Source organism: Triturus cristatus, chromosome 6 (assembly GCF_964204655.1).
Source record: "Triturus cristatus chromosome 6, aTriCri1.1, whole genome shotgun sequence".
Lineage (NCBI taxonomy): Eukaryota > Metazoa > Chordata > Amphibia > Caudata > Salamandridae > Triturus > Triturus cristatus.
In genome coordinates, this window is record NC_140589.1 from 1,023,378,312 (window position 1) to 1,023,402,950 (window position 24,639).

General features: G+C 43.4%; 1 protein-coding gene across 1 annotated transcript in view; it reads left to right on the forward strand.

Moving 5' to 3' along the window:
• Positions 1-24,639, forward strand: part of TRMT11 (tRNA methyltransferase 11) — a 285,703-nt gene that overhangs the window by 90,359 nt on the left and 170,705 nt on the right. Inside the window, exons 3-4 of the mRNA XM_085611819.1 lie at positions 10,008-10,081; positions 17,434-17,515. Coding sequence (XP_085467945.1) covers positions 10,008-10,081; positions 17,434-17,515 — 156 coding nt within the window. The remainder of the gene's footprint in view (positions 1-10,007; positions 10,082-17,433; positions 17,516-24,639) is intronic.

The following is a 24,639-nucleotide window of genomic DNA, read 5'->3' on the forward strand; positions in this document are numbered from 1 at the left end:
ACCCCACAATCCACCTCCTCGTGCGCCTCCCCATCGGCACAGAGCAAGACAGAGTTGAGAAACACAGGCAAAGCAACAGCTCCGGACATAGCGCACTGGACAACTCCCACACCCAACTCCCCCGACCCCCCCCCCCCCCCGGCACCCCACCACCCCAAAACAACCCCAACCCCCCCTCCCAGTCCCCCAAACCCCACTCCAAACTCCCTGGTCCCCCGCCCAATCCTCCTTTGATAACATGCAAACAGCCCCACACTTGTCCCCCCCAAGTCCCGAAACTTCAATGTCCAAGTCCTGCTCCCTGGGAAGCAGGTCTTCGGTGAGGTATACTAGTGAACGTCTAGCCACCACTTCCTCCCCGCCCGCCCCCAAACCTGCATAGCAAATAAAGGCTGTGTTAATCTCCCCCCGGAGCTGCCTCACGCAGTCAACGCGACGTCGCTGGCGCCTATGGTCCAGGCCACTTCCATTACCGCATCGTCCATGCCGGCCCTGATGGTGGGCGAGTCCGGGCGTGCAGTTCGTCCACGGGGCCGACGCCCCGAGACCCTCCGCCAACCATCCTCCCGGGGGTGCCCCCGCCTCTGCGCGGCCCCCTCGGCCTCCGGCACCTCGATTCCCAGGACCCCACAAGTCTCCTGCAGGGAGCGCAGTTGGTGCATCGTACCATTCCAACGGAAAATGAGTCGAAAGGGGTGCCCCCAGGTATAGGGCGTGTCATGTGTCCTGAGAAAGTCCGTAGCCACCTTGAACGTTTTACGCTTCTGCAGCGTGATAGCTGACAGGTCCTGGTAGAGGGCCACCTGATGGCCTCGGAAAGTCAGAGGTTGCCGCTTCCGCGCCTCTACCATGATGCGCTCCTTGAGTGGGAAATCCGGGAGGAAAGCCAGAATGTCCGGAGGCCGCGCCGACGCGCTTCGCTGGGGTCCCACTCTATGCGCTCGGTCGATCCGTATAGGGAACCCATCCGCTTCCCCCAATATCTCACGGAACAGGGCTTGCATACATCCTGCGACGTCTGCCCCCTCGGCCAAGGATGGAAGTCCGCGGACCCTAATGTTGTTCCGTCTAGACCTATTTTCAAGGTCCTGAGCGTGTGCCTGGAGGTCAATCTGCTGGTCCCGGAGGCGCAGCACTTCCTGTTGCAGTTGTTCAACTTCCTCGTCTCTTCTGCTACCAGCGTCCTCCACCGCGGCCACCCGCTCTCCCAGGCCATCCACCTCCCGGCGCATCTCCCGCACCTCACCTGCCACTTCACTCTTCAGGGTTTGGAAATCCTCCCGAAGGGTGCTGAAGAGAGACTCCATAAAGGACCTGGTGAGGGGAGGTTCTCCGTTTCCAGTGTCTTGTGCCCCTCCTGAGGTGCCAGGGGACTGCTGCTCCCGATCCGCCCGGTGCTGCTGTCGTCCAAGTAGTTCCGGAAGGGTACGCTCCCCCTTCCTCCCTCCCTTGTTGCCAGCCAGGGTCGCTGGGGCACGGCCGCTCCCGGACCCACACAGCCACTGGTCCACCTCCTGCAGTCTCCGGCCCTGTGGCACAACGGATGCAACTCCCGCCTCCCCTCGGCGCTGGTTCCGGCTCTCCCGCGGGGCCACCCGCACCACCGGCGTGAAGGCCGTCCCGCGCCGTGCTCGTGGCTACTGCCACTCCTTCCGACCTCCCCCACGGCTGGCACCCCTACCTCCGCATCCGACGGTGCAGCTGCGCCGATGCCGATGCCGCTGGGCCGCAGTACTCTCCGCTCTGTCCCTCCCTGCTGCGGACAGGGGCCTGCGGACCCCAATCGCCCTCCTGCACCGCCACGTGGGCCCCGAGAGAGAAACTCCGCAGATGGGCGTGAGGGGAAACCGTCTCTCTGTCGCCTCTCCAGCTGGGCCGTTGGCTGCCCCGAATGCACAGCCTTCCCGTCTCCGACAGCAGGGGCCACTCACTTATGTCCTGGGCAGCCGGCTCTCTGTCGGGGCCCTTCAAAGTCCTGCCCCCCACTCTCCACACTGGCCCACCTTGTCTCCGCAGCGGCGCTCCCCACCATTCGCTGGTTCTTCTGCCGAGGGCCGCCGCCTCCGTGTACCGGGGCCAGTTCCGGTATCTTCCGGGTGGGAGAGGGCTCTCCCCACCCCTGTGTCACCCAGTCGCCTTAGCGGGGGCCCAGCGCCGACGTCCGTGTGTGCTAGGGCTGCACCTGTCCCCCCCCGGGCCTCCGGGGGGGATCCGCCGCACTGCCACCCCTCGCCGCCACCTGCGAGGGAGTCCAACCGTTTACTGGGCCAGGGCCCGCCTCCGTCGGTCGCTGGGTCGCCGTCCGTCCCCTGGGTCAGCAAAGGCAGGGGGCCGCGTCTCGCCGCAGCGCGTCCGCAGGCCTCTCCGGCGCTCCTGGTCTCTCGCGTGATGTGCCGGCCGACGGCAGTCGCGTCAGGCTCGGCGCAATGCCCCGCCTCCTCACGGCGCCTCTGCTCCGTCCGCGTTTTCTCCCGTCAACGGGTCTTCCCGGGGGCTGTAAGCTGCGCACCGGCCTGCCCTGGCGCTCCGCAGCTTCCGCTACAGGTCCTCTCGCTGCGTGGGGGGAGATGCAGCGCAGGCACCGAGGCTAGGGGCTCCACGGAGCAGGAGCCGACAGGGAAGACGTCCGTCTACTCCGCCATCTTGGCCACGCCCCCCCAAACCAACAAAATTGAAGACTTTAACCCAAACAGTTCACTCCTCCCCAATATTGTGAAGTGCAAGCTTTGTTGTTAAAACCTTATTGCACCTACTTTGCTGTTGCGCGTCGCTACCCCATTCTAGGTGGACATTTCTAAAGCCACTCTTTTTAACCTATGGCTTAAGGACTTGTAGCGATGCTACGACCTGGATTTTCACTAGCATGGTCCCATTGGAGCCGGCACGAATCGGCAAATACTTCAAGGCGGTGCGGGACCTGCTCAAAATAACCCAACTAAGTGCAGCGATGACCGCCGATCAATAAAATGCACTGCACCCGGTTTATCTCCACCAGACTTCAGTCACATGATTTTTTATGTAATGACTGCTGATTTTAAAATACACATTTTATTCTTTTGATACCTCAAGTTTGTGAAGGATACATGGTCCACAAAGATCTATTAATTCCATTGCACTATGCACTTTGAACTAATTGCAATCTATTTTAAATAAACAATCTGATAACTATAACTGATTTTAAATCACTTGTTCCATTTTTTTACCTCTGCATACCATATGGAATTAAAATGATCTAATTACTTTTTAATGCCTGTTCAATGTTCTATATTGTCAAAGTTTTAATTAATCATACAATACATTTATTACTACAATAGCAGTCCAGTCCATGATGTTCTGAATTTTGCTCTCCAGTGGTTGAACTTGGTCTCCACCAGCAAGGTAGCCCAAGTACACAACCTTGCTCTCCCGTATCTGGCACTTTGTGGCCTTGATAGTGAAGCCTTCTTTTGCAGGGCCTCAAGTACATTTCAGAGGTGGATCAGGTGATCTTCCCAGGTGGCACTAAAGACAGCTATATCATCCAGATATGCTGCACTATAGGCTGCAAGACCTGTTAAGGCTTTATTGACCAGTCTCTGAAATGTGGCTGGTGCATTTTTCAAACTAAAAGGCATTACAATGAATTGATAATGCTCACTAGTGTTTGAAAATGCTGTTATTGGCTTGACTTCCTTAGAGAGTCTGATTTGAAAATAACAGTCAGGTCAAATGTACTGAGATACTTAGCAGAGGGCAGCATATCAATCGGCTCATCTGCCCTTGGAATTGGATGGGCATCAGTCCTAGTGACTGTATTGAGGCCTCTATAGTCTACACATAACCTCATCTCTCTCATGCCGCCCTGGGTGTGATATTTTGTTTACAAACACTACAGGACTAGCCCAAGGGCTATCTGAAGGCTCAATGACCCCCAACAACAGCATCTTTTGGACCTCTGTTGTGGTGCCATCTCTGACATGGTCCAGCTGTCTGTAAATGTTGCTCTTCACAGGCAGGCTGTCACTTGTATCCACTTCATGGGTACACCAGGTGGTTTGACTGGGTGTCAGAGAAAAGAGACTAAAACTGAGACCCTGTCTCCAATCAGCTTGCTGTTGATCAGTGAGGCTGTCTTGTCAAGACTACTCATCCATCAACAGAGTCTTGTGAGAAGAGATCAGGGAGAGGGTCACTCTCTTCCTCCTGTTCCTCATCAGTGGCCTTGAGCAAGCTCATGTCCGCCCTGTCCACAAAAGGTTTCAGGCGATTCACATTATATACCGTGTGGTGACTTCTTGAAGTACCTAGGTCAACCAAGAAGGTGACCTCACCTTTCTTCTCCAGTTTAGTGTGGGGGCCACTCCACTTGTCTTGGAGAGCTGCTGGGGCAACAGGTCCCAACACCCATACTTTCTGTTCTGGCTGGTAAACAGTCAGTACAGCCTTTTGGTCATGCTGGCCTTAAGGTTTTTGCTGGCCTTCTTCATGTACTCAGCCATACGATAACGCAGGCCCCGTACATAGTCTACTATGTCCTGTGTAGGAGGCATGAAAGGTTGCTTCCATCCTTCTTTGACTAGACATAATGGACCCCTAGCTGGATGTTTAAACAAACATTAAAATGGACTGTAGCCCACCCCCTCCTGAGGAACCTTTCTGTAGGCAAAGAGAAGTCAAGGTAGTAAGGCATTTCACTTTTGCCTCAACTTTTCTCGGAGTCTCATGATCATACATGTTAGGGATTTGTTGAACCTTGTAGCAAGCCCAGTGCCCTGTGGATGGTAACGGGTGGTAAACTTATAGTTGACACCACACTCTATCCGCATAGTAGTGATGTAACTAGACATGAAGTTAGTACTTCTGCCCTTGCCACCCTCCCACGGATCCACAAGACCAGCAGCATAGGAGGAAGATCCTTCTCTTACTGGCTTGGAACCACTGAATGTTGTGTTGCCGTGTGCTGCTATCACTAAAATTGCGTTATTTGCACATAAAAGGAAAATATTTTAATTATTGGATAAATTGTTTTTAGGAATTGTATTTTAAAAAACGAAGTGACCTGTTTCCCAGAAAGCTAAACGAATTGAGCCTCGCGGTGCCGCTCTCAGAGCGAGTCCGCTAATGCAAGGGTTGGCGGTCTAGTCTTTGACGGCCCACAACGATAAATAACGCGCTGGAGCGTCCGCGCAGCGGGCGCGCCAAAGGCAAGCCAGTCTGCGCCCCTCGGCGCCCGGAGTGCGACCAGCGCCAGGACCCCTGGATGTTGTAGCATCCACAAATATACCCGGCAACAACTCATTGATATACAGACTGGTAGGTGTCTGACCTGCAACGGCTGGAAGGAAGGGACAAAGGTAAATGCCTATAAATGCTGGAGCTGCGGCTATCGCTTTGACCGATATTACCCTCCACCCAGACCAGATGGTCAAAATGGGCTTAAGAAGCATAAGACGAGGGTAAAGTCAATACAATCCCTGGTATGTGTACTATTGAATACACGGTCACTTGTGAAACACAAATACCAGTTAGAATGTTTCCTTCAAATGGAAAATCCTGATATCGCTTTCTTGACTGAGACTTGGACTGATGCTAGCTCAGATCCAGATTGGAATATGGCCCCGCCCCCCCCCCCCCGGTTATGCAATGGTACAGCATGATAGGACACAGGGCAGAGGTGGGGGTATTGCTATAATCTATAGAAATAGCCTACAATTGCATTATAAGGCTACAACCATGCTGAGACGCTAATGTTTTCATTGAAGGCGAATAACTATCTCACACTGAAAGGAATACTTACTTATAGGCCACCAGGACTTAGAACGGCGTTTTCACACGCCATTTAAAACTTTTTAGAGTCAAGTCTAGACTCTGAGTTCATCACCTTTTTGGGGGACTTTAGCTATCATCTCGATGCAGGTAATAACCCAGAGACGGCAAGACTGGTGGACAATCTGGCAGCATATGGACTTTCCCAAATTGTGTCAGAACCCACACACTCAGCTGGCCACACCTTAGATGGTATTTTTACTAATAAACCAGGTATAAAAATAACAAAAATACTGTCTTTACCCTGGACCAACCATAAAGCGATTGTCTTTGAGGTGATCAATAAAAATCCTGTTTTTCCACAGGCTTTTATGGCCCCTAACCGGCGGTTTCGGAAATGGTATAAGGTTGAAAAGGCCGACTTGGAACAAATGCTGAGCTCTAGCTCTCCTGTATTAAACAGTGATAACGACATAGCCGCCAGGCAATTTGACAATTGGATCAAAAAGGCTGTAGATAGTCTTGCTCCGGAAACTAGTAAAACTACTAGAAGAGCAACTGCTACAGCACCCTGGTATAGTTTTGAGGTAAAAACAATAAAAATGAAATGTAGACAAACAGAACGGATCTGGAGAACAGACTATAGTACAGAACACAAGCTAGCCTATAACCAGTGTTTGGAAGAGTATAAGCAGGCTATTGTCAAAGCCGAAAGGGCCTATTACACTTGAAAAATAATTGATGCCACTCATTCCACAAAGGAACTGTTTAAAACTGTGCATATTCTTGCGACCCCCCAACACTCAGTCAAGTTTACACCAGACCCAGATTTTTGTAATACAATAGCCAACTTTTTTCAAAGTAAGGTTCAAGTGATCTACGATGATCTTTTAAAATCGGCCAATACTATGTAGTCTAATAATCCTTCGATTACAAACGTATGGGCGAAAAATGGTAGACTTGCAGGTTTTAGGACTCTTAAGGTGGAGGAGGTCTGTGACCTCATGACATCCACTAAATTGGGGTCTCCAAATGACCCATGCCGCCCAGCAGTCTTCCATATGGCTTCTAAAGTTATTAGTGTCCATCTCACCCCCCTTTTAAACCAAGTCCTTGTAACTGGTAACTACCCGGCGACCTGGAAAAAGGCCTGTATAAGGCCTAGCCTTAAAAAGCCGGCCTTTGACCCACTAGAGCCTAAAAACTACCGGACAATCTCCCGACTGTCGTTACCAGCAAAAATTCTGGAGAAAGCAATAAATAGTGAACTAATTCACTACCTAGAAGACAATCTGCTGCTAGACCGGATACAACATGGCTTTAGGCCTGGGCACTGGACAGAAACTGCACTAGTGCTGGCAACAGAGGAGATTCGCAAGATAGTAGATGAAGGTGGCAGAGCAATTCTAGTTCTATTAGATCTTTCGGCGGCATTTGACACCGTAAATCATAAGATGATGGTACAGCGCCTGAAAGAGATAGGGATGGAAGGTGCAGCTTTGAACCTTCTTTCCTCCTTTTTAGAAGCCAGACAACTAAATATACATTGGGAGAACATGCAATCTGGAACATTCCAACTCCCATGTGGTGTTCCGCAGGGTTCGGCATTGTCCCCAACCCTCTTCGATATATATGTATCCCCACTGGCTACCGTGGTTAGGAAACATGGGTTTTCACTAATCATGTATGCCGATGATTCACAACTTACTATCTCAGTTGCTGAATCTCCAGAGAGAGTAGCCACTGATTTCCATGCATGTCTGAAGGATATCATGTGCTGGATGAGCCTCAGCTTTCTAAAAATAAACACGGACAAAACCGAGGTCCTAGAATTTGGTAAAGGACCATCGGTATGGAGTACTAACTGGTGGCCGATAGAGGCTAGGATCTGTCCTAACCCTGTGACTAGGGAAAAAAATCTAGGGGTCACCCTTGATGACCAGCTTAATCTATCCGCTCATGTTAATCAGCTAACCTCCTCCTGCTTTTTTCTTCTAAAAATTTTAAGGAAAATGTTCCCATTCATAACACCGGAGCTTCAAAAGACAGTGGTAGTCGCATTGTGTCTATCTAAACTGGACTATTGTAATGCTCTTTTTGTGGCAATTGACAAAGCCCAGGAGACAAAATTACAATCACTTCAAAATGCAGCGGCTAGATTACTTATGAACCTTCCTAAGGGCCATCCCACTTCAGAAGCCATCACAGCATTACATTGGCTCCCCGTTCATCAAAGAGCTAATTTTAAGGCTCTGTGTCTGGTGCATAAGGCCCTTTATGGTGGCATTTCTGGGGAGGTGCGGTAACTTTTCACCAGATATCTCCCTGCTAGAACCCTCAGATCCTCTACGAAGGGCTTTGTCTGTGTTCCAAAAATACGTAAGGTAAGGCGGGGGGGCCGCACATTGTCTTTCTGCGCGGCAAAACTTTGGAACCTGATGCCATCTATTCTACGATGCCAACCGAACCGGATGAGGTTCAGGAGGGAACTAAAAACCTGGTTATTTGCCAAAAATTAAAACCAATTCAGGGTCCAGTAGTCACTTATCACAGTTCAGCGCCAAGACGCCACGGCATTCGTTGCGCTATATAAATAATAAACCAAATCAGATCAAATCTTACCTCGCCACCAAGACCTTGAACACCCTTCCTCTCCACCTAAGGCTATCCTTGTCTCTGGCCCAGTTCAGGAATAATCTCAAGACCTGGCTCTTCGACTGAACCCCAGCACCCAGACGGATCCGCATCCCCCACCACGCACCTTGAGATCCTCAAGGGTGAGTAGCCACACTTAATAAACCCAAGATTGATTGATTGATTGGTTTATTTTGCATTTAGCTGATTTATTTAGTGCAAAATGCATCCTTGCATCCATTTTAGATGCAAGGGTATATTTTGCGCTAAAAAACTAATGCTAAATGCTGGGAGTAAATTGGGGAAAATCCTACCCAAGTGCACATTTAGTGAGCGGCTGATCACACTTTCTATTTATGTTCTGTTGCATTTAGCGCTGTTTCTTAGTACAAGATGCATCCTCGCTTTTATTTTGGCTGCAAGAACATATTTTTCCACTCAGAAAATAGCGCTAAATGCAGAATTACTCTTCTTGCATAATTACGCGTAATCTTGAGGAATTCAGCGGGATTACCTTACATGCAATTAAGCTAACTGCCCCCAGGCCTACCTAGGAATATTAGTTGAAAAAGTGAATGTCCCAGTCACGGGAGCGGCCATATTCGAGGTTTTGAGATATAAACCTGGCCTACACACTGAGCTTCCTTTTATAATTTTTAGGATTTTTTCCTACAAGTCCAGTATATTTATATGCTTTACAAGGATAGCAATATCAGTTAATAAAAACACAAAATAATGTTAAAAAACCAACCCCTAAAATTCACTTTTCTGTTTCTTAATTGTTTCTCTTTGATTGATTCCTTTCCTTTAGTTCACAGAGGCATCAGTTAACTCTAACTTCTCAGTGCAGGTCTTCATACAACTTCCACTATTACATCAGTTCAAGGTGACCATCTATTGATGCACAGTGGACTTTGATTTCCGGGATTTACTTTCTACTTCTGTTCCATGTGGTGCATTGCGAAGGACAAGCAGAGTTGTGGAAGAAAGGCTGATTTAAAAAATAAAAAAAAGGCCAAGTGGGAGGGGCAAGTAAAGCACTGGCGAGCTAGGAAGGAGGAGAAGGAACATGGAGGAGGGATGGGGGCGTGGTGACAAAGTGAAGGTCATACAGAGCACAGGGGAGAGGGAAAGAAAAAAAATGCACTCCCATGGAGTCCTTAAACGAAAAAACTAAATGGCTCTGTCAGTGAAGTGAGCATGAGCTATGGAAGGATATAATTCAAACAGTCTGAACAGTGTGAGAGCGAACAAAATGTTCTTGGGTAGGGCAAAGACAAGATTCGAGAGGAAAGGCATCAAGTCAAGAGTAAACAACTAAGACCATCAACCAAGCCATCCAGTCATGAACAAGGGCCTGACCCAAAGCCCACTATATATTGGAACAATACACAGGTCCACTTCACAACTAAAGCTGCTTGTAGCTGAGCTCTAAAAAGACCGTATCTAATTGAGTAGATCAGTGAGATAGTTGTGGATTGATTATCTATGATATTTTAGTCTATTTTGTTGCTGCTTTCAAGAAAGGAATATTGCTTTGTGACTTCGGATTGTATTCTTAATGCAAACTTTCCACTTGGAAGGAGAATATTCATATCGTCTATTGTATGTTTTTTTTTATTTTCCAGTCGCCTTTCTGGATTCTAAACATTCCTTCAGAAGATATGGCCAGAAGATTGATGAAGCGAACAGTTTGTGCAAAGTAAGAATGCAGACACCAGGGTATTTTGTGGGTTGCATCACCTTGTGATCTTGTGCTTGATTTGTTGTGTATATCCTTTACAGCAGATTAATACCACTTAAAAGCGGACTCTGGGCAGTGGAAAATGTGGTGTGATATACAATTATCCTGAATCATGAGCATTTAAAATATTAAATCTGAAGATGGGTACCTGAATTTGAGAATGCACCTTCAATGTATTAATTAGAAAACACATACACCTTTTTTAGAGTTATGTCAGTGCTGTTTCCAAACGGAAGAGGCACGTTGTTTTCCTGAATATATTTTATTGGCAAATAAATCAATTAACATGTAAAACCGGCTCCATGGGCAAAGTTGTGTCGACTTTTTGTACACACAATGACATTAAACATTCCAGACAGGGGCAAAGGTTTCTCTACAGGGCAAAGGTTTCTCTATGTTATGTAATGGCTACAATATCACCCCTTAAGTTATTGATTAAACCTAGATCTTGTTCACAGTACAAGGCAGAGTACCTTTGGTCGTTCCGCTAATGTATGGGAGTTGTGAAAGTCAATCCACGGTCATCTTGAACTTGGTAGTGCATGCTTTGAAAAAAACAAACTTAATTTCCTGGTTTTTTTTGTCACGAGGCAGGCTACTTTATAGAAAAGTGGCCTGCCTTGCGTCTGTTGTGTGTACCCAACTCAGTCAATAGGTTCTTCCAAATAGTCATCGAATACCCTTGTTCCAGATAGGTACACAACAGTCTCAGTGCTGTTCACTCGGCTGTAGCCACGTGCAGATATTAGTCACTCACTCTCCAACCTTACTAAAGTAGGTTTCCAGTTCATGACAGTCCTCTGGTTCACAAACCAAAAAGTCAAATCTATTTTTCTACACTGTTTTTGTGCACTTAAAGGGAAAGTCAACAGTCTCTGCAAGGTACATATGGTAGGGACATGCTCATCCTGCACATCAGTGCTGACACGTTATCCATCATCACACATGGACAGAAAGGCAGGATGACTGGACATCCCCATACCATATGGAGGAAGTCTGCACCCTCCACTCTCCCTCCCTGTTGCGGAGAAACACTGCAAGTGGCAGCCATAGATCCTGATCAGTCGTTTCGTGGTCCAGTATCTGAGGTTTAAGTAATGAAAATGTATCAATTTGAATCTTGCCTATCGCATGCTTTAGTTATAACCGTCATTATCTCGTTCCATTCCTTATAATTACATTTTGTCCCACATCCCCAATCATGTGCATGTCATGCAGTGTACCATTCCACATTCCTAAACTTTCCCTATTTAAGAGATTTTTTGATTTCCAACTGGTGCCCTGGTTCAGCAGTGCTTCTATCCCACAGGCCCAGGTCAAGCTGCCTGCACATCACAGGAGTCTATATGACAGAAACTGTCATGCTAGTATAATGGTCTGGTCACCAGTCTGAATTTATTATTGTAGATCAATCTTATTTTATTAAATGTTTACATAGTCCCCCAGTCATACAAGTTGCCAACACCTTGTGATCCCCATTCGAAAGTACACTAGCGGTGTTGACGTCCTGTACTACCTCTATAAATTGGAGTAAACTTCAAAGGATGTTCCCATGTACATATGCTGAGGTTACTGTGATCTTTCTCAGGCGCCTCTTGTAGCTGTGGTGAGCAAACGGAATCCTATTTGGAAGGGAGCTGTTGTCACACTATGCTTATAATGGCTTCAGACAAAGGTACAGTCCCCAAGTATTGTTCATGGGTACATAAGCCAGCCATCCACATTTTGAACTTGTACAGCCCATATCATGCACCTTCTTATTGCCACAACTAGTCCTCTCTGTCAGAGGCAACTGGATTTTATCCAAGGCTACTCTACTTGTGCTGTCATTAGTGAAAGCCACCGTTCCATTACATAGACTGACAGAAACCCCTTGATAGAATCACTAATTTGTGCAAAGCTCCTGATCATTTAAATATATTTCCTGGGATAAGGTCATCACCTGCTTTACATACATACTCCTGAATATGTAAAGGTGGATGTTTGTAGTACTCTCCACCAGAGTGGGCAAAGCGCTCTCAAAGTCTTACATTAACCCAATGCTAAAGGACAAAATAAATGGTTTAAAATCACATTCATTTACTTACTTTGGTATTACTGTATTGCTTTAGCCAGCACCATCTTGTTTGCTCATGTTAGCCATGGATGTGCAGTCCATACGGCTACTGGTGTATTTAGCCTTACTCACATGCTTGGCAACTCTCTAAGCGAGTATTATCAAGTAGCCAGCTCAGCATCTGGAAGTTGACATTATTTGTATATCTTTTTAAGGTCTTCGGCACCTCTCATGAGAACGATGTGCACCTGCCATGATATCAGAGTTTGGGTTTCTGTCACATATATCCTTTTGGTACCTCTATGCAAAAGCCTATAAAAACTCAGTTGGGGAAGATGTTTAGCATTAGATGTACACTGCTATGAAGGAAACCCTTGTCACTTTTTTATTGTGGTATTACACATTGCTTAGTTTTGCTTAATGAACTTGCTCAGACTTAAAGTAGGCTTGTGAGTAGCTTCTTCTTCGACAATGATTGTAGTTGACATTAAGCCTGGACAGCATGCACTTGCAAGGCAATTTGTAATATTTTCTGTGGATGTGGGTCTAATATCAAATATGTCTTTTGGAATCAGTGTATTTAAACAGATGAGCTCCTTTAGGGGTTTAAAGAATGGAAGTGTTAGATGCAGTTCAGGTGACAGCATTTAGTCAGCCCTATGGTTTTGGTGACGTGTAGCGTTCATAAGTATATGGTGTGTAGTGTGTAATAAGAAGTGTTGACTCTTGAGATATGACTGATATTGGCGTATGATGTGCTGTTGGTGTGGCAACACTTAATCAGCTGTATGGTTTGGTAGAATATCTGTCTAGCATGCATGCTAGGAGAAGAGATTGTGTAGGTGATTATTGGTCACTGAAGTAAGTGGGGATTTTTAACCAAATTTTCAAAAAATATTCTCAGACTATCTATACTTGGCAGTACGAAATACCATGATTCATTGAGACCTCTTGCGAACTGATTCTTTAAGGAAAATGTTATACTTGAGTTCCATTCTATATATTTAAATCTCCAGATTCCGAAGCCAACTTTGATTTTTTTTGTATTAAATGAGAGAGATGCTTTACCAACCATTTCATATGAGGAAAGATCAGATAAATTGTTTATCATGTTCATTGTTCGATTTGGATTCTTTGTGGTGATTCAGATTAAGAGAGCTTTTAACTTTTTGCAGACTTTCCTTATTTTCCATCTGACAGTCTGCTTTAGAAAAGGTGAAGTGACTCCCTAGAATTAACTTCTGGTGAAGTGGAGGACATGTTGGTTGACTAGATTTGTGGTAGGTTTTGGACTTGGATGCAACTGGTTTGATTGAAGAATTTGAGTTCTGTCCACAGGTTCACTAGGAGAAAGTAAAGTTTTTGATAATGGAACTAAGAAAAGCAAGTTCCTTACTCCAGGATTTCGTCTAGAATTGATATTAAGGGACATTCATAAGGTAGATTTGTTAAGCCCCTTTTTTAGAAAGTTTTGGTGGCACTGTATGTGGGTTTCAATTCATGATATTTACTTGACGCACATCTTCCTAGTGTGATTGGTGGAAGGGAGATTGCCATTAGCTAATATCATGGACACAAAATAATATTCAGTAGATTAATATGTGACCGGTTATTTAACTCCATTGTGTAGAATGAGCTACAGTTATTAGGGACAAATGAGAGACTAAAGCACAGAGAGAAAATGTTGCTTAAAGAAAATATCAAAGAAGATGGGATGTTGGTACACAGTCATTAAGAAGTTTTTAATGTGAGCATGCTGTTGGGGTTAGCGATAGAAACATACCTAGTGTATTAGAGAAAGAGTGATGATGGCTTATTGTGGATCCAAGGAGTTACACTTGGCATCCTTGGCTTGGTTTCCCCCTAACTTTTTGCCTCAGGCCTCCTGTTTTTGCTGACCGCAGGACTCAGCACATTTTACCATTGCTGACCAGTGCTAAAGTGCTTGTGTTCTCTGTTCAAAACAAATGTGGTAAAATTGGCTTATACCCACTTGGCATATTTAATTTACTTATAAGTCACTAGTAAAGTGCACTATATGTGCCCTGGGACTGTAAATTAAATGCAACTAGTGGCCCTGCAGCACTCAGGCCTACCATTGCAGAGCCTGTGTATGCAGTTTTAACCTGTCATGTCGACCTGGCAAAATAAACAATTGGTCTTAATGTACCCCGAGTTTCCTATGTAATCAGTCGCTGCAGCAAACCGAGGCCTTCAGGCAAGCCATGTTGCATATGTTTGGCACTCTTCTGATTCCCTATGGCTCGATTTACGCCCCCACGGATGTGCAGAAGCCTACAATCGGGTTATCGCTGGTTGAGCTGCCCTTGATGCCATCTGTGCCTCTTCAACTAGCTTTGGATTCTGCATCTGCTTCTGTGGCAACTACCATTCCAACTGTAAAATCTGTGCTGGTTCCTTCGACGCGGGGCCCGAAGCCGGAGGAGCACCCTTGACCGAGACTGGTGACCTGGCTTAGAATTGAACTTGCCTCGACCAAGATCAAGTCTTATATCCATTTTGACAAAAGCAATCCCTTATGCCAGCTCTGTCAGGGAACTGCACTAAGGTGGTCCATCAACTTTTAGGTCTCGCCTGACCCAGTGCTTTGATGTTCTCCCTGAGACTTCAATAGATTGCAGCAGTTAAAACAAGCATTGGCATAGCCAATAGGTCTCGCTTTTGGGACCTTTATAAGTGTTTAGTTATGCAACTGTTGCATGGCTAAACACTTATAAGGTCCCAAAGGCGAGACCTATTGGGTATGCCATTGCTTGTTGACTTTGACTTTGTCTCGGAGTCAGCTAGCCTTTGAAGATGACAGTGGAGATGATGGAGATGAATTGCCCCATCCTTATGATGACAACCCTCTCTACATAGAGGCCATGTGGCTGGATACTTCCCCTGATACTGGATTGATTTTCTCCACTGGACCACTTCCTTTACTGTGGTGGTAAGACATTGCAGATGAGGGATTGAGCCCAGAACTCCCTTCTGTGGAGCTAAAGAATAATGTACTCACAGAGTTACAGCCTGGTTAGGCTTCCTCTGAGTTTTTACTCCCACTCAGCAAAGCCTGTTCTTAGTGACACATTGATGGACACTTGGAGTAAGCCTTGTTCTTGCTCTCCAGTTAACAGATGGGCTGTCGGGTGCCATAGGCACCAGGGGACCTTGATTTTCTGAATCAACATTTAACTCCAGGGAGTCTAGTGGTTTAAGCTTCCACCAACAAGGTGAACCTCAATTTATTTCCCAAGATGCCTCCTGGACACAAAATCAAAAAGAATTGCAGCATTATGAAAACATTGTCATCCTAGCGTTGCGTTGCGGTTTGTGAGTGCCAGTTGCCTATTTCTGGCCTGGATACAACCATTTGCTTGGTGTCCGGCATTCTGCACCAGTGTGGGGATCTGTCACCATGCTTAGATACAATCTGTGACCTTATCTGTGTTGTCCAGGTGTTCCTTATTGATATGCCGTTTGACTGCTCTCACCTGTTTGGTGAAAAGGCCGATTAGATCCTGGAGTGCTTTAAGGAGATCCGAGCCATGATGCATTCCTTGTGCCTTTCAGTGCCCGCCAGGGAGTTCCCCCAGCAATATAGACTCTTTTGATTATAGTGTGTACAGGCAGTGCCAAGCCTCCCTGCCCCACCAGCAGAAACTCCTGTCTTTTCAGTGTTGGGATAGAGTTTAAGCACACAATGTGCAAGTCTCCAGGGACAGTGCTCATCCCAGCCTCCAACCCTGTAACATCAGTATCGAAGCTGCTTTAGCTTGACCCTAGGAGGCAGGAACAACATTTTTCCTCAAGGTATCAAAGAATAAAGTCCAGCAGATGGGTCCTTCAGATTGTTTAATGGGGCTATGTCCTTCAATTACTTTCTTACCTGCCACGTCTTCCACCCACATCAGAGCAGCTTTCACCGTGCGCTTGGCCATTTTTACAGAAGTTGTGGGTTCCCTTACCCAAAGGGGCAATAGAGAGGGTTCCGGTGTTGGAAATGGGACTGATTGTTACTCCTGCTATTTCCTCTCTCTGCCCTATGAACACCTTCCTGCAGATTTTAGATGTTCACATTGACTCCGGTTCTGTCTGCCCTAGATCCGGGTAACTGGATGGTAGTCCTGAACTTGCAGGATGCTATTTTAACACACCTATCCTGCAGTTCCACAGTCGTTACCTCCGGTTCAAGGCTGGGCCAGGAACGTTTTCTATTTTCGTGCTTCCCTTCAGCTTCACGTTTGCGCCTCAGGTGTTCACAAAAGTGACAGCGGTGGATTCAAACTTTAACAGCTAGTCAGTGGTACTGTATGTGGCTTTCATCTTGATGGCGAAGCTTTGGTCCTCTCAAGTGCTTGTTTTGAAAACGGACTTAAAAAGCAGTACACAGGCTGATTCCTCTAACTATAAAGTCGAAATACATCAGAGTGTAATCTATACTCTCTCCTGGTCAAAATATTAACCCGCATCTAATCACTAATTGTGGTTACTGTATAAACATGTGCAGTCCAAAAGTTACTGTCCTGCCTAAAACCTCTAAACGTAAAAGACATGTCAAATTCTGAAACATTATTTTCTTTTGTTGCGAAAAAAAACCCTTTATTAAGCATATTTTTGGGTGGGATGCTAATCTAAGCAAAACTATTTAAGAAGCGCCAACTGTTAGGCAGCTTTTTCTAAAACCTAACATTTCTAAAAGCAAATAAACTGTGTTCATTGGTTAACCTTAATTTATTTCGTTTTCTTATTTAGTAGTTTGGATCATAGCGCAGTATTTGCATACTGTTTCATTCTCAATGTACTGATCATAGTTGCCAGCAGGGAATGCTTTGGGGTGTGCATTTCTTTGAAATTAATAGTTCAAAGTGTTTTGGCCTTACTGATGTCTCCCGCTTATAAATGTAATCACATTAATTTGGTGTTGTAAATCATTACATTTATAGTTACACCGTTTTCAACCTAGCTTTTCTCTTTTTTCTGATAACACTAGTCATTGTATGTAGATTTATTTATCATTATATTACACGATTGATGGAAATTAATAAATAGCATAGATAAGCTATTTGTATTTGCATGTGTTTTTCATCATGGAATACGTTTTAGTTATGGCTTTTCCTGTCGTGGTTCAAAGGCTGAACATTTTGGTAGGATTACTTCTGGCTATAAGCCAAACCACTGTCTCAGTCTATATTATGTTTTATGTGTGTTTTAATTAAAAGTAACAGTACTTATCGATTTAATATTTTAGGTCTATATTTGAACTTTGGGGTCATGGCAAATCCAGTGCAGAGCTGCGCAAGTCACTGATGAGCTACCCTCCGGAGAAGATGGTAGGTAGGGAAGATGGATGGGTTTCCTGAAAGAACTCCTAACTGTTGTTACGATGATGTCCTACACCTGTAACCTCACCAGGGCTCTTAATTCAATTTTCCGATCCACGTTTAGGGTAAAAGGAACTTTGTAAGGCATCCAAAGGCCTTTGGTGCATTGTGTGCCTCAATCCCACCACTCATTCATGCCTCCGAGCATATATCTCAAAGCCCTAGTATGAGGTACTTTCAGTGTGCAGTTTAACCCCTCTGTAATGAGACTTACAGCAGCATCTTTACTTGCATTCACTTGTGTCCTGGTAGCTTAGGATCCAGACATAAGCCTATTCAACCTCAACTTTTCTAAAAATAATGATAGTAAAGAGCACAATGAAGTTACTGTAGCAGTTCTGTTTGTCACTGGGAAATCATGTTTTGTGGATCGTTTCAGCGAGCACAGATATGTATTATTTTGTAATGCTTTTTACTTTCTGCATATGTGAGGTTTGGTGTAAAAGTAACTTAGAGTGAATGTGATATAAAACACATGGAATTATATGTTTTGTTATTACAATGGATACATTATTTAAACAATCCGCTTTTGCTTTGTCTTCTTCCTGTGATTAGTTATGAAACAGCTATAAAAATGTTGAACAGTGAAAATATATTGTCCTATGACAGTGCAGAACAGCTGTCATGTGTCATCTTGTGATAGCTGACTGACTAAATTTGTAAGGCTCATAAAGAAACTTTCGTTTGCTGGTCCAAGCATGTGTTCAATCTTCCCCTGTGTTTCAAGATCCCACGTGGGGAGTTTTGTCCTTGACTGCTCTCATGTTTCTTCCTGTCTGACCTTTTTACCAGAGATTTGTAGGTTTTTAGTCAAACTGTTGTGCAGCGCAAAAAAAGGCTAATTAGGTGACTTGATGGCACATGGGCCTGGACAGCTTTGATGAATGTGCCCATATTTTATGGAGATTTGCATTCAGCGTCATACGGAAGCTTTCCTTTGTCATCAACTTTTCATTAGTCTTTTAGGTTTGGATTGGGACCAGCACAGCATGTGTGTTTTTCAATTCATTAGAGATTTAGAAATTCATGCAGTGTCCGAGCGTAAATCACAATGTTCTCCATTATAAGGACTGCTCCTTATTAAGAAATAGCTGTGTGAAGACTTGTGATCCGAGGCATTTTTAGGGACTGGCTTTGGAAATAGAAAAAATGTGCAATGGCCCTGTATACAAACGTTTAATCTTTTTTTAACATAGTTTATTGAATTTTCATGCGACATACAGACACCATCTCACTTCAACAGATGCATTATTTGACATCCAGCATTTTACTAGATAACACCAAAGATTGTTGGCATGGACATTTACATGTTTAATCTTGATTTAGTTGTTGAATCTAAAAAGGAGAAAAGTCCCCCTCCTTTCCCTGACATGGAGGAATGTCTCGAACTACCCCTCAATTAGAAATAGTCATATAAATAGTTGTGATCTTAACTGTCCTTCGGAACAGGGTGTGAAAATGGAGAAAATATTAATTGTTCCCGTCTACATAGTTTATTGAATTTTTATGTCACATACATCATTCTCACTTCAACAGATCCATTATTTGACGTTCAACATGTTACTAGAGACAACAAGCATTTTTGGCTTGTACATACAGATGTTTAATCTTGACTTGCTTGTTCACTCTTTACAGTACTCATTTTGAAAAGATTGAGGACTGCTGTCTGACATTAATATTTCTATAAGGGAACCTTTTGTTCTTTTTTTGGAGTCCTATTTTACATGGCTTGTTTTACCTGCTCTTCACTGTTGGCCCTTGCTTATTTATAGACAAAAGTTACTCTCTAGTTGGTAAAGTTATGGTGCCCTTGAAAGTGTTCTCGTAGCCTTTAATGATTGCTCGGTTACCTCCAAATGCATTTGTAAGGCACCTGAAGAACATTGAAGTCATGGACTGGACTACACACGTCGGCCTAGAGGAAGAATTACAGACGCACATCACTTCATATTAAAAAACACACAAGCCAGCTTCTCACCAGAAAAAGTAAGGTCAGTCTTGGGGGTGTTGTCCTATTCAGATCTCATATTATACCTCTTGACTAATACCCAGAGTTCTAAATTATGACCTGTTCATTTTACCAGATATCAGTGTTGCACCTAATTTTTCCAAATTCATAATAAAGTATTTCCATCTTCCTTAAGATGACCATTTCCATCTTTCTCGATGATGAAATACCAGGTCAGACTCAGTGGTGCTTTTTAATCTTAATATCTTGGTAATACTTCCTGTGCCTCCCATTGGAGCTCTAGTTTAAGACTATAAATGGGGCCTCCTGCCTACTTTATATGCTTTAATGTTAAGAGGCTACTGTTATCTCAGCAGAGTGAAGGAAGCATGATTCACCTCATTAGATACAACCTAAACTTATTTGGTGGAAGTGCTGAGCTCTCTACTCCAATACAGGTATAGCTCACATTTCTACCGTAGGAAGTGTTTGTGGAAGTCCAAAGAAAAACCTCACATCTTCTAATTTCTGGTTCATGATTTTGACATTTCTTTGTCGTCCCTTGGCCACAGTGGATCCTTGCTTCAGTTCTATTTTTTTTTCAGTTCAAGAGAATTTTATTAAAAATAAAAAGGTGTCATCGTACAAACATGTGAACAATCAAGAAACAGTGTATTATAAATATACTCCAGCATAAACACAAGAATAGGAATAAAATACTTAGAACATATTAAAGAAAGTGTAAAGAATATACGATACATAATAGCATAAAAATAAAGAAATGACCAAGGAGAACTACGGGGGTTTGGGTACCTCCTGCTGAGATGGTTTAGGCAAAGAAGACTGCCGTGCACAGACATCAAAGAATGTTGTAACGGGGAGCCATAACTGAGTTCTCTTCACAGCCAATTGGAGAGGGTGCGTAGAAAAAGTGTCCAAACGGTGGTGGTGGCAGACATCATATCACCAGGCTTTATAGGAAATTTTACTGAAGTCCTTCCAATTTCTCGTTATTTGCTGAAATGCAACAGCCAATAATAAATCAATCACTTTGAAATTAAACTCACAATTATCCCAGGAGGACGAAAGACTTCCCAAAAAAGTTTCTTTTGCACAAAATTGGACATTGGTGCCGAAAATTGTATTAATTTGGGACCAAACAAATTTCCAACAGTGAGACACAGGTAAACAAGAAAAAAGCATGTGAGATAAGTCAGCCTCAGGGGAGTTGCAAGACCAGCAAGTACTTAGTGAGAGAGGAAATCGTTTGTGAAGTGCATGTGGAGACAACAAGAGTCTATTATAAATGTAAAATAAAGTTTGGGTTATGCTAGCAATTCTTGAAGTTTTGTGTATTTTAGTCCAGATAGTGTTCGACAGTGAGACGGGCCAAACCACATCAAAATCTTTCTCCCAAACCAGCTCAGTACTAGATTTTTGTCACGGTAAATCAGATGAGTGAAAGGAAGCATAGATTTTTGATGCAGTAGGTTTAGTGTGTAGAAGAGAGGACAAATCTGTATGCGTGTCAGTTGTGGGGGATTTGTGAAGTCTGCAACCAAATTGATTAAATACATTAAGCACAGTATTCCGAAGAATATGGTATTTAGAAAGAAAAGAAGCAGGCAAATTATATAATTGTCGGAGCGAGGAAAAAGAAATAAACTCATCGTCTGAGAACAATTGGTGAATCCAAATTAAACCCCTTTGCCTCCAAGTTTTCCAATAAAAAGGTTTACTGTGTATCAATACAGTCTTATTGTGCCATATAGGAGAAGCTAGAAAAGATTCCAGAGTGTCATGCATTAAAGGGTAAATGGGACTGAGAAGCTTAGAGGTGAATTTAATAAGAGGAGTAGATAATGTTTGGGGTTTGCAGGAGAAGGAGAGGTATTCATGGAATGAAAAGGGAGAACGAAACGACCTCTCATTTGATATCCATAAAGGAAGTTCTTCCGTGGGATCAAGCAACCAATATGAAGCTTGTCGCAACATAAACGCCTTGTGGTAAGCTGGAAAGTTGGGAAAATTAACCCCTCCTTCAGTTTTGGGACGTACTAACTTAGAAATAGACATGCGAGGCTTTTTATTATTCCATAAAAAGGAGGATAGCATTGAGGTAATAGATTTAAATAGTTTGGCAGGAATGGGAACCGGAATGTTAGATATAGTATATAAAAGTATAAGAGAAAGCATCATTTTTATTGTATCCAGACGACCCCACCAGGATAAATAAAGAGGATGCCATTTGGTAATCTGTTCCAAATTTTTTTTAAGACAAGTATTCATACATAAAGTAACTGTACCTTTAATTGTAGACGTTAAATTTAAACCTAAATATTTAATATGAGAAGAGTTCCAAGAGAAATTGGCTGAAGCAAAGCCAGCTTTAAAAGTATATTTGGTTAGAGGTAAAATTTCACATTTATCACTGTTTAATTTATAACCTGAAATCAGTGAAAAGGAGTGGACCTCCTTCAGAAAGGCAGGTATTGAGTCTTTCGGATTGGAAATAAGAAGTAAAATGGCGTCCGCGTGTGCTGCAAGTTTGACATTGGTTGTGGGAGACACAAACCCGTGTATTTGTGTATTTTGATGAATTTTTGAAAGGAAAAGTTCAAGGGCTAAATTAAAAAGAAAAGGGGACAAGGGACAGCCCTGACGCACTCCTCTACCAAGGTAAAAAAATGATGACATGAGACCATTGGCACAGACAGCAGCACGCGGGTTAGAGTACAAAAGGGAGATTAGGGAAGTAAATTTGGGACCAAACCCAAACCATTTAAGAGTATAGAAAAGATATTGCCATTCAACCCTGACAAGCTTTTTCAGCATTGAGCGCTATTGCTGCTTGGGAGTGTTTTAAGTAGGGAGCCTTAGAAAAAACATTAAAAAAAAGTTGTGTATTATCATTGATTACTCAACCTTTCACGAAACCAGATTGTTCCTTACCCAGTAAGTTTGGCAAAATAGGATTTAAACGTAAGGCTAGTGCTTTGGAAAATATCTTATAATCTACGTTGACAAGTGAAATAGGTCTGTAATTTTTACAAAAGGTCGGATCCTTGCCATCTTTGGGTATGAGGCAAATATGGGCATCCGAAAAAGAACCCTTGGATTTCCCCGCCAAGAAAAAAGAATCAATTAAACAGTATAATTTAGGCAATGACAGTTTAGAGAAGTGAAGATAAAATTCAACTGTAAAACCGTCTGGTCCTGGTGCCTTATCTTTTTTGAGATGTTGGAGTGCACCTAGAAGTTCTTGTTGCGTAATCTCTGTCTTAAGGTGGATAACCCAGGGCAGATCTGTGGATTCTTATGTAATGTTGAAAAAAACTGAGAGAGTAAATGGTCTGTAGGATTCGTTTCTGAAGAGTAGAGAGATTTGTAAAACAATGCAAATTCATTTAAAATTTCTGTATCTTTGAGTTTTAAGAGAGAATGTTCATCAAAAATGCAGTCAATGTTCAACTTATTCTACTTAGTTTTTAAATAGTTAGCTAATATCTTACCAGCCTTGTTCTTCCTCCGTAAAATTTTGCACTAGATTTCAGTAGAAATAATGAAGCATTATCAGTAGATTCCTCATTAAACTGTAATTTTGTTTGTACAAGTGCATTAAGAACATCCTTTGAATTAGATGTGTAGGAGTGCTCCAGTCTCTTAATGTCTTGAAGTAGGGATTTAGTACGTTTACGAGCAATGGAACGTTTTTTAGCCACGTAACTTATAATAAAGTCTTGTGCTGCAGCCTTAAAGGCATCCCAGATGGTTGAGAAAGGTAACGAGGTCATATAATTAATAGAGAAATATTCCTAAAAAAAAGTAGTAAAAGAAGAGGAAAACACAGGCTCCAAAAGGAGAGAGTTATTAAATCGCCAACGTTTAGGGGCATTGACTTTAGGCAAAATTTCCAGGTCGATTGAAATGGGAGCATGGTCTGATAATAATATTGGCCCTATTTCTGCAGAAATAAGTGTCTGAGACAGACTGTGGGAAACAAAAAAATAATCTATCCGTGATTGGGAATGATGCACAGGAGAATAAAAAGTATACTCTCTGGTAATCGGACTGCAGAGCCTTCAGGTGTCCAAGAGTCTGTGTTGTTTAATAGCATGAATAAAAGCCTTATGAGGTTTATTGGGGACAAATGTAGCTTTGGAATTCCGGTCTATAAAGAGATCAAAAATGTGATTGCAATCTCCTGCAAAGATAAAATTATCATCTATACAGAGGGTAATTTGCTTGGCTATCGATGTCCAAAAAGAAAAATCACCACCAGTGGGTGCATAGACATTAAAAAAGGAGACTGGAACAGCCCTCACCAGCAGCTTAACATTATGCCAACGACCGTCAGTATCTGAAATTTGGGATAAAAATTTGAATTGAAGCGATTTACGACAAAGCATCATAACAACATTACGCTTGCCATCACCACTGGAGTAGAACACCTCCCCCACCCAGCCCCTCCTCAGTTTCAGTGACTCGCTTTCCGTAAGGTGGGTTTCTTGTAAGAATACTATGTCTGCATTTAGTTTAGCCAAATGAGTTAAGACCCTTTGTCGTTTAATTGGTGAGTTCAGCCCACTAACATTCCAGGAAACTAATTTCAGCGACATGGCAAGCAAAGAGTAAGAACTGACAAAGATAGTAAATAAAGGTAGTACAATTCAGTGAAAATAACAGGAGGAAAGAAAGAAAAAAAGAAATAGGAGAGGGCAAATAATGTAAACAGACTAATCAAAGTCAATATGAAAAGTAAAAGGTAGACAAATAGTAATAAAGTTAGAGAGTCAAAGTGATAAAAAAAAAAAGCAGGAGTACGTGAAGATATAAAACTGGATCTGTAATGCAAGAAAGAGCAATGAGGAAACAGTAGTAAAATGAGAAAAGTAAGTAACAAAGAGAACTTAAAATGAATAACCACAATTAGACAGGTGGAAGAAGCATAAGAAGTAGTAAAGTGAGATACGCTGAGGGGGAAGATAACTAACTACAACCATAAGAGAAGTAATGAGAAGGTTTGGAAAGGAGAAAAAGATTGGGAGAAGGAGTAAAACAAAAAAACATAATTGCTAGAACAATAGTAAACCAAACCCTAGAAAAAGGGCTTTAGCAAAACCAT